The sequence below is a fragment of the Schistosoma mansoni genome, chromosome 2 (assembly GCF_000237925.1).
Source record: "Schistosoma mansoni strain Puerto Rico chromosome 2, complete genome".
In the NCBI taxonomy this organism is placed as follows: Eukaryota; Metazoa; Platyhelminthes; class Trematoda; order Strigeidida; family Schistosomatidae; genus Schistosoma; species Schistosoma mansoni.
The window spans coordinates 26,594,432-26,606,556 of record NC_031496.1 but is presented as its reverse complement, the minus strand read 5'-3'; the positions used below and the strand labels follow the sequence as shown (position 1 = coordinate 26,606,556).

The following is a 12,125-nucleotide window of genomic DNA, read 5'->3' as shown; positions in this document are numbered from 1 at the left end:
TAAACATCAAAAAATTTGATGTGTGAGGTAGGATGATAATGATTGGTTGTTTGCTTAATTAGACTAGCAGATAGTCTGACAGGTACTAGATGAGTTATATTTTCCCTTACCATTATTATTACTGTGATTGTTGTCTGGTTTTTTTGGTGTGGAAATATATTTACGTTTTAGTCAGGCTAATCGCTTATTCTTGATCTGAGTTGTATTTAAGTTCAGTATAATAGTCACTAGGATGGGATCTAATGTAGATATTCGTCTAAGGCAAATTAACATCCAAAGGGGTTTTGTAGAGATTGCAGTATTTCTAGAGTTGAAATCATGAGTCAATTGTAGCTAGACCACCGGGGAAAACCTGGAAGCACTGGACAATCGCTTTGTCTTATTGCGGGACTCCTCAGCAGTGCGCATCCACGATCTCACCTCAAAAGATTAGAACCCAGGGCCTACCAGATCTCCACAACACCCCTTATGATCATAATCATGCGCTCATTAGTGACTGACATCAAGAGATATTTCCTGGAGTTCTAGTGGGAAGCAGTGACCAGTGGAGTTTAACCACGTCTATCGTGAGATATCAACTCACTGAAGACAATTGGTGAATGGTTGCTCAACTCCGTGGATTGGTCGAAGTAAGACATTAACACCGTCGGATGCCGGCTCAATGGTCTAGTGGTTAAGCGCTCGAGCTTGAGACTGGTAAGTCCTGGGTTCTAATCTCGGGAGTCGGAATCGTGGATTCGCACAGCTGAGGAGTCCCACAATAGGACGAAACGGCCATCAAGTGCTCCAAGGTTTCTCATGGTGGTTATGAAAATTAACATCCATTTGTGTAGACCAGGGAAATCGAGCTTTATAACAAAAATAAATAAGTAATATATGTTCATTAGCTTCTAGTTTGAAAACAATGTTAAATGATAAATGGTTTTTGTAAAGCTATTTCTTTTTTTCAATTCAATTAAGATATACATTTTCAAATTATATGGATTTTGTTCACATTGTTTACATTATGTTTTTTCTATGATACCATGACTTTTGTACACAGGTACCTAAATTTCCTATTTATTATAAAGATTATAATGAATATAATCTATTAATGTTTTTAATTGAATGATTATCATTATTTACTTTAGCTATAATGTATATACTACTTAAATAAATGCAAAATTTTAATTATTAAACAAAAGTCAATTAAGTTGATGCATATAGCAGCTCACATACAACTGAGTTTGTTCATATCTAATTTGGTTAAGCCCCTTTTTGTTAACTTATTTAACGGACAGATTCATTCACACAATAACAATATATCTATACTATTGTACCTCTATTATGAGCATTGCTTACTGCCTATGCATGTATTCATTCTGCTAGCCTTACTATTAATCGCTTGATTGATTCGATGATTCATGTATTTCCATTTATATATATATATGTACATTTTAATCCTCTTCACTGTACTCGCTAACTCGATCTCTCATTCGACTCGCGCGCTCACTCGCTTGCTATATGACACTACTCTTTCATGCTTGCTTAACGTGTCTGTATTTTTGGATATCTATGTGTGATTCAATAATAAACGCAATCAACACTTTGTATTCGCCTTCTGATTTATACACCGTTGGGGCATTATCGAGTAACGGTTATCAGGACGAACAATATACGAAGATTAAGGATAATATCCAATATCGACCACCACAATTAAATTCAATTATAGAAACAAAAGCTAATAAAGCTATTTGATTCAGTGAAATGATATATATTTAAGTAATATAATCACATTTATAAACAAAATATATATTTTAAAAAATTGATACTTGATTTATTGGACAAAACAATCTACATTTGATTTATAATTGTTATGTTCTTATTGATAATTGAAAAATAAAAAAGGAAACTATTAATGGTATATTATCTACATGATAAATTAGTATAAAATGTAGGTTTAAAGTTAGGACTTTTCAAATTTACATTAAAGAGTGTATAGAGTGGATATGAATTATTGTTCATTTTCAACTATATTTATTAGAAATAGCTTAACTATTTATATTGGACAATAAAGATGTAAACAATAAAGTAGTTAATAAGATCATAACTATACTGTACTGTCAAATATGAACTATACTAACTTCTAAACGAAGTTTATGATAATGCTGTCATTCAGAAGAATGATAAAAGCTCCACGATCAAACCATCCAGCTCAGAGAATAAAACTTCATCAAAAACTATACTGTCAATCCTATTGGGTTATATATTTATAGAAAGAGATCCGAAATGAAACGGCAAACATCCAAGAGATCAATATTTCTCAACATCGTAAAGAGTCATGATTAGCTAGAATCAATCATCGTCCATTATGAAAAAGGTGTCTGGTGTGATTCGACAGTCAACTGAGTAACTTGCTGAACCCAAATCAATATATGCTGAGATACAAACTCAAAAGCAATATTAATATCTTGAAATGAGTGAACATTTTTGACGTCACCGTTACAACTTTAACCATTAACATCTATCTTTACTGTCAGAGACAATGTGGTGTATGCTACTTATGGCGTAAGACATACGTAGTGTGTAACATCAATCAGAAGAGGAATGCATAACATCAGAAGGCTATGAAGGTTGACTTGAAGAAAATAAAAACGTAAGTAGAAAGGAATTGTGATTTCGCAGAAACGTACAGGATATGAAGGATAAATTTTTCAAATGAAGTATTTAATGTATAGTTTTTACATTTTACAAATAAATCCTATAATTTTGTGTTTAATAGTAAATTGATTGCCCTCACTTGAGTGTTCATTCATTACAATGGTACTAATGAGTTGTTCCAGTTCTTATTATTCGCTTGCAATTCATCACAACTCTAAAGACTCATAAATCAATTATGATAATGTTTCATTTCATTCTTAAATGGTATTATATAAAATATAGTTTGAAACTTATCTATCTTGCTCTGATCCTTTTTATTTTATTGCTTCATAATGAAATCAACAATATCAAAAATGAATAATTTCGTCGTATTTTACATTTAGTCTAAATCAAAACATAATATAGTAAAAATACCTCATCTTTTTTCTTTTACATTGCCTATTACTGAGACCATTGACATTATGTAGTGAATAAGAACACGAATGGAGACAATCGAATGTATTTGTAGCACAACAATACAGACTATCTCACTAAATTCTGATAACCATACAGTGAACAGTTAATTTACAAACTATCAATCAATTGTCTCAATCTTGACTGTTTCTTCTGCAAATATCAGTCCACAGTCTCCGATTATAATTGTTCATGCATTTTTGTACCAATTGCGTACCGTTCCCGTTTTCACCTTATCGATATTCTACTAAGATACATTCAATGCCCGACCATCACCATATACTATTTATATGGATATCAGTAACGCACACCATAATTAGATTCTAATTAGACTACTAATGAATCATTTCTTTTAAATTAGGCCGTTTTTTGTGGAAAAAAGACAATGTGGCGTAAAATAATTTTCAGATATAAATTTCAGATTAGTAGATCTTCTTTTAAGAAATCATAAGTTAACTAAGGAGTAAACATACATACAATATATAAAAACACAAGGGAGAAAACCAGTTTGATATTTTCTTGATTGGATACATAGTTACTGTTTATATGTACTTGTTGTTCCCACCATTGTATCATGTTATTATTATTATTATTAATGAAGAAAAAATACACTGTTTAATGAGATTTGCATGTTTAATTTAATCATTTTTGACCATTCATCTAGTTTTCATCAGACAATCATTATTATTAAATAGGAATAATATATATTTGTAAAATCTCAGCGAATGAATTTGAAGTAAATCCAATGTTTCGCCTAGCAATCTGGTTCAAGCTTGTTCAAGGACCAGATTGTCAGGCGAAACCTTGGATTTACCTCAAATTCATTCACTGAGATTTTACAAATATATATTATTCTTATTTAATGTCTTACATCAACTCGGCGCCCAAATACTGTGAAACTATTCGCTCCAATTTAAACGAAAGTTCTTATATAAATCATTATTATTATGACTGCTAAATCTACCTTAGGACAATTCTTTTAATGTTAATTGATCACTAGGTTTTATGTATCAAATTCAGTTAATTAGCTTGTAATGTCACTATTAGGTTAACTAACTATTATTACAGCATTTATGTAATACCATGTATTTGAATGTAATAAACACAACCTTCAATCACAATTTATTATGATATTTATCTCATTGTATCTTCCTTTTATACTTAGATTCTATTTTATATTTAGATTACATCTGATAATAGTAATACTAGAATACATTTTTACTATAATGTTAATGAGTTACTGGTCTGTGTTCACAAAGAGTAAAAACGTACTATCTGCCCTACGTGGTCAAAGGTTAATGAAATTTTTTCGCATATTCTCTGACTGACTATTTGAATATTCCCATCAACAAGTGTTCTCTGAGTTATATGATAGATATGTATTTGTAGAGATTCGTTGGTTAACCTTAATTACTTGATTTCATATTTACCTTTTGCTTCTACTGAATGATAGTGAAAAGTGAGGTTTATCAGTAAAATAGATAATTTATATCAAATAAGATACTATTAACCAATTTTTACCTAAAATCTTCAATCTAGTTCATAACCATTACCAAACCTATACTGAGAGTTTAAGTAATTAATAGGTACGTATTGTGTTGAGAGCAATGAAAGAAAATAGATTCAAATTATAATTTTATTAATAACAGTATATCTCATAAGTAACATAAATAATTTTGACTCTGAAAAGGTTACTTTTCATTTATGAATTTGAAAATGAGTAAAGTAATTCATTAAGATTAAAAGTAGACATTTTTAAATGACTATGAGAAAAAGAACACAAGAAAAAACAATTCAAAATCACAATGTCCTAACAAACTTTTCGAATGATTAACATCTGTAAAAATTAAAATGTTACTATCCAATTTTTCTCAGTATTTTAAAATTCAGATAAACTTTTCATGAAACTAACTAAAAATCTCTTATAGTTATTTACTAACAAAACAAAAAAAAATCAATAAAAAAATAGGAAACTATTTCCTGAAAGTAACAATTGATATTTATTTTTCAAGTAATTATTTTATGTTATCTCTTTGATTTTGTATTATTCATTAATCAAGATTGTTTACTTCTCCTTGAACATCTGAGCTACCTGTTCCTGTCATCCAGATATTTCAATAAATTATCTAATTTTGTTTGTTTTGATACATTATTATGTCCATTATTCGCACAGACTATTTTACGTGCGTTTCTCAAAAGTGTACAACATTTCGTTATACAAGTGGTTGCTGGCAATATGTATGCAGCGAAAATAATGTACATTACGTAGATGTTGATTGACTGAACTGCCAACTTCTAACTGGCGATTACTCAGTGTTTATCATCAGGATCGATCAAAAAGTGAAAAATGGGATCTTGTTGAAATACATTATGTTCAGAACTCTTTATTGTACCAAAAATATCATATTGAATAAAGCTACTAATAATAATTACAATGAGTGGATTTTTGAGATAATCATTATTATCTCTATTTTGATACATTACAACAACAAATTGTAATTGATCTTATCACATCCTTTATGAAAAATTTTTTTTTTCTTTTTCAAAATGAACAAAACAGGATTTAATGAAACTTTTTTTTTCCTTTTTACTCATTTCTACATCAAAATAACAAACAAAAAATGTTTTCTATACTTATCAGATTAGATAGAAAACAATATAATATATTAATTTATACAAATGTAATTGAATATTTAATATATATATATATATATATATATCACTGGATAATATGTATTAAAATCATGCTTTACATTTCAAGAAATCATCAATATCTGTAGTGTGGTGTAGTCTACTTATATTCTTATAAGTAGTACATGGTTATGGTCAGAGATAGAATGTATTTTAGCAGAAGATCGATAAGGAAAGAACAGGAACGAAGCGCAATCGGTACGAAAATGTATGAACAATGAAATTAGAGAAGATGAACTGATATTTATAGAAGGAACAGTAAAGATTAAGACAATTGTTTGTTATTTTGCAAATTAACTGTTTACTGTATGATTATCAGAATTTAGTCTGTAATTTGTGCCTAAATAAATTCATTGTTCTCACCCGTGTTCTTGTTCAATACAGTAGTACTGTGGTATGGATCACTTATATTCACATAAGTAGTATATGATGATGATCAGGTATAAAATGTATTTCAGTAGAAGATCGGTAAGGAAAGAACGAGAACGGAGCGCAATAGACATGAAAATGCATGAACAATGAAATCACAGATAATTGACTGATATTTACAGAAGGAACAGTCAAGATTGAGACAATTGATTGAAAGTTTGTAAACTAACTTATTTTAGTGGGGTATTCTGTAACATTGTGCTTAAATACATTCGGTTGTCCCTACTCGTGTTCTTGTTCACTACAGTACTACTGATACATAATTAGAAAAAATTAATTCATCAGAACAGATCTTACCTTTGTGATGTATGATATAACTCACAATGAAGTACCTTTTTAAAATAGTTTAACTTATGTAAATTCGTTGGATTATTAGAGTTTTTGTGCCATTTATTCATGAGTGTTTGTTGTTATGTAATTTACGAGGAACTCATATCACTGATTTTTTTCTATAAATATCTTATAAGCGGTTTTAAATGACACTGTGTTCATAGGGACTTTAGAACATTGGACTCCATTTTGATTGTGTGGTGATCGTTATCGAAATAAACGTGTCAGCTATCCTCGTTTATAATCATCGACTTAAAGAGTATTGGTGAATAACGGAATTAAATAAGTCAAATATGAGAATGAATTTCGAATACGTATATTTCATACAATCGTTGATTCAGACAGACGATCACAGAAACGAAACGAAGAGAGCAAAGAAAAGAAAGCGAAGTAAAGTGACGTATGGTAGAGAAGGCATGTGAGCTAACTCAATTAAATTAAGCGCTCCCCATTATTTATAGTCAAATAGAATCAAGGCGAAGCAAATAATTAACAAGATCAAAATGTAACTCAAGAAGAATGAATAGATTGGTCTGTTCACTAACTAGAATAACCTGTGTGGGCTCAATATAATGTCAGCTACCACATATTCTCTGTACAGATTAATTTAATCTCAGAGCTTCTGTTCGTTATAGAAATTTTACCTGACGCCTACTTTGTGAACATACTGGATTTTAAAAAGTACTACTAATAATTTATTATTAGTTTTAAAGAGCCTACTTTATCCTTAAAGTAACTGTACAGAACAATAGTGAAACATTTATAATTCAACCATTTAGCACAAAAACTACAAAACTATCAAAAATAGTCACTCAAGTTAAACACCATCCTCATCAATGGAATAATGAAATTTATACCCCTTTTTCACTCATTAAAGAAAAACTTACGTTCATTATAAAAGTCTCCTTTATCTCTCCATAATATCATATTCCAATTAATAGATTCCATATTTAAACATGTTTTTGTTATACTATTCATATAGTTTTTTAATCTATATGGATTTGAATAATGAGATCTTATTAAAGTTCCATTCATTTTATGATTATTATTATTATTATGATGATGATCATGAATATTCCAATGTATCAATTGATCATTCATGATATCAACCACACTGTTTTCTTTATTTTTCTCTTTTTCAATTATATTTTTAATTGTTCTTTTATTGATTATTGACGATTCATTATTCCAATTTAAATTATAATTACCATTAGACATTATATAAAGATCAATGGATATAAAAATACTAGTACAAATAATGAATAAGAGTAACGTTGAATTACGCCATAATATCCATTTTTTATAATTTTCATAATGTATTAAATTAACTTGAATAATATCCATTATATTGTTAGTTTCTAAGGAGGTGGGAGGGATGTTTCTTTTCAAGTTTATCTATATTGTTTAAAATTCTAAGTTATTATTACATTGTATTTTATAGGTGTATTCTATAAGGTAAATAAATTTTGGTAGTTCATTAAATAATATTTTATAGTTGTGAAAGTGTTCAGTAATTTTCCCTCCATTTATCTTTAGATAATCAATAAATATCGATTTGAATGTTACTAATTTCTTTTTTGTTTCCCGGGAGCTCACTTTGTCTTACCTAATGAGTATGAAATCATTAAAAATGGCTTTTGAATGAGATTCCTATTATTTGGCATTATAAATATGATTATCTTTTACATAAGGGAAAATGAGGAATTGAACATTATCAATGTTAAAATAATAAAGAATTTTAAAACTCAATAAATCATCTGTGTATATTATTCAGTTGTAATGAAGTTAACTGTGATTACTATGCGGCCTTGGTTTCATCCAATGAATATTGCTCTAGTAAGCATGATTATTGGTTAGTTAGAATTGACCAATCATAAGTGAAAGAATAGTTATTCAAGTAGACATGGATGGTAAAGTTAAAACAGTAGGAAATAAACATTTAAAATTATGATATTAGTTATCAGAGATGATTTGTAAGGTTGAAAATTTGGTTATATATGTGTAATATTGATATTTTCAGCGGCGAGACTATAATTTATGGACGAGCCAATCAGAAGCGTTTGAGGGATTCCAAGGTCACGACTCCAATTTCAGTACCCGATGCTTATGTATGATCGGTTCACAAAGAATTTTAGAGAAAATTTGACAATTAAGCGGCTACAACAAATGAAACTACTAAGAAGTTCCTGTATTTGTAATTACGAGTAATTACTGACTTGTAGACCTTGTACAGACTACCGTGATGTTGTGCTTCGATGTAATATATGTTGAAGGAAGACGTTTGCTGGAATAAGAAACTATATCACTCGATCCAGATTGAGACTAAAGCATATTATAATGATTGCCGCCAACTGTATAATGAAAACACCAGTAACATTGTCTGCAATATTCGCAGATGTTACTGAAGTTTTGGCTGTTCAGTGGTATGAGTATTGTAGGGACATATCCATAATAAAAATGATAAACTTACGCAACTGGAGTACACAAACAATAATGAAGCTATGTGGTCGAGGCTGAGAGGGTTTTTGTGACCTTATCACGGCTCCAGAGATCAACTATTATGGAGCCATATGGATGAATGTCTCTACCTTTTGCATTACGATTTCGGAACCTTTGAACCTTTTTCTAACCTTGATAAGTTTTTGGACCATATAAAAGAAGTGTTTCCATATTAATTATTTGGTTTTGTATAATATATTTTTACTCTATACTGACTGTTCACTGATTAGCTAACATTTCTCAAGGTCACTCAAGATTCGTTCAAAGATCGTTCATAAATTATAGTCTCGCCGTTTCAGCTACTCCAGATTGGTATTCAAATGTGCTATTGAATTAATTATAAACTTTTTTAAACATGACTATTTTAAGAACTTCAAGACATCTAATAAAAAGTAAAAGGATTTTCAGATTGTGAGTAAAAACGTATTTTAGGAACACATTTTTTTCACCTATAAGGCTTTAGACAATATCTGTAATTGTCTTCGCATAACCTAAAAAATTAATTATGACTTAAATGAAACATCAGTTACAATGGAATTTCTGTGTGTATATTTGGTTTGTCCCTATATGGAATCATTCAAGATCTGAATATATATCTTAATGACAAACAATTCGATTTAGTTCATAATATTAAATATCAAAGTTTTCAGTATAACATGATTAAAAACTGAAACAAGGACTTCATTATTCTTAGTAACTGCAATCAGTGATGCATAGTTACGTACAGTAAGAAAATCGTATGTATATTAGTTAAAGGGGACAAATCAGAGTAAATAAGTGCTAATAACATGATTTGTTCACATCATTCTTATTATATTCTTCAAAATGAATACCAAAAAACTTTCTTTTTAAGCGAAGATGGATAGGGGCTAGCAGTGGAATCCAGGAAGTGCGCTTCGTCCTATTTGGGACTCGTCAGCTGGATTTAACTGCATTTCAGAGTTGGTATTCACTCTGGCACTCGAACCTAGTACCTTTCGCTTCAAACGCTATCGCGTTATCCACTCAGCTACTGAGTCCTGATAGCCACTTGCTTGTGCTATGGGGTGAAGTTTAAATTCACTTAGGTACATCCAGCTGACGAGTCCTAAGTTGGACGAAACGCGCGTCCTGGATTCCACTGCTAGCCACTATCCATCTTTGCTTATAATGCTTGTTAATTAAGGCTTTATCGAGACAATAAGCACAGTATGCACATATACCGATTAGAGACTGATCAATTGCAGTCCTAAACATCATTAGGAAGATTCAAACAAACAATACTAAGTGAATTTTTCTTTCTTTTTGCCAATCATTAATTTCATCTGGAAACAACGTCTTAAATCTGCTCTCTCCCATCTACGATTAGAAGATGCTTCTTATTACTTTTAATCTAAAGTAAGTAATGAATTATATAGAATTTAATATTAGGTATGATCAAACTATCTTTTGTTTCAAATCAAAGTTATACAGTGTTATGAATAAAACAAAAATCTTTTGAAATGGTAGAAACCCACATATGATAAGTATTATTATTATTCATATGGTAGAAATATTTCTCGGTAAACTCTTGGAAGATTCGAAGCTTATATTAATGTTTTAAGGGGTACAAGAAGGCATGAATATCTAAGATAAATTAGTTATTCATAGTTTAATGTTAACAACTACCTTTGTCAGTATTATATATATGACTTCAGACTTTCGGTTTTCTTTAAATTGATGAATTTCTGAATGTACATCTCTGAAAAAATCACATTCAAACTAATTTTCAATGACTTCCTGTCTTTAATAGTAGCATGTTTCTTTTTGACGTAAAATACTAATAACATGAAAAACATATCCACTAACTTCGTGGATTGGTTGAAGTTAGACATTAACACCGTTGGATGCCGGCTCAGTGGTCTAGTGATTAGGCGCCCGAGCGCGAGACTGATAGGTCGTGGGTTCGAATCTCGCGAGGCGGGATCGTGGATGCACACTGCTGAGGAGTTCCACAATAGAACGAAACGGCAATCCAGTGCTTCCATGTTTTCCATGGTGGTCCAGCTTCAATTGACTCATGGTTTCAACTATGAAAATACTGATATTGAATTATTTATCACTAATAAAAAAGTCATATAGTAATGAATGAGAATTTAGGTGAGCAAAAGCAATTTATTATTGAATGCAAAATTACAGTGTCTTCTTAAACTATGAAAACCATACATAAAATACTTAATTTGCATATCTTTCAGTAATTTTCCCTTACAAACGCCATCGTTACTTTATTCTTGTTGTTATTACATTAACATTCTGTTTACATTACTGTTCTCCTCAATTCGATCTTCTCAATTATCTGCTATCAGGCATTTCATTTGAGACTGATGTTACATATTACTTATATCAATCAACATGAATAGCACACAGTATGCGACAATATCCTTGTAGGTTTTTAATATCCTAAGCGTTTTTGTTTTATTCATTCTTATGATTAGTATTTTATTACTCATCTATCATGATTCCCTGTTCATCAAGTTTTCACTCTTGATATTAATCACAAAGATAAAAATTTCATGAAATGAGAATTTCTGATCTGGATTTCAAATATACACCTTATGATGGTATAGTCAGACAATTTTTAATGAATCATTTATTGACCGACAAACATCAGATACATATTAACGACATGCTACAAATCTTAGATAAATTCCACTGCTGAGGAGTTCACAGCCAAGGAGTCACATACCAGGACGAAACGGCTGTCTAATTCTTCCAGTTTTTCAGTGATGGTCTAACATTGATCGGTTTATGATCTCAACCAAGATTCAAAAATCTTCACAACCCTATAGTTACGAATAATTACAATGGCGATTTTCCTCTAAATAATCTATTTCTTTAATTTACTATGGAACAGTTAACCATCAATCAATTAATATTTTAAATAACTCCAAAAATTCATATCATACACAATTTTTATTCTAGTAGTTAGTGTGAAAAAATTCTTTTCTTCACCAAAATCCCTTTTCCTAAAGTTTTCACATTTGTTTTTTTTTACGCAGGAATTTGCCAATAATCAATGGAAAAGACCCTTAGGCGGTGGATTTTTATTTCGTTTAACTAAACGT

The 12,125-nt window shown here is 30.2% G+C and overlaps 1 protein-coding gene across 1 annotated transcript; it reads right to left on the bottom strand.

Moving 5' to 3' along the window:
- Positions 1-7,407: 7,407 nt before the first annotated feature.
- Smp_128270 (hypothetical protein) lies at positions 7,408-7,761 on the bottom strand (the record flags this gene model as incomplete). The annotated part of the gene is made up of 1 exon (XM_018796236.1): positions 7,408-7,761. One exon carries the CDS (start codon positions 7,759-7,761, stop codon positions 7,408-7,410), a length of 354 nt encoding a protein of 117 aa, XP_018650469.1.
- Between the last annotated feature and the right edge of the window lie 4,364 nt (positions 7,762-12,125).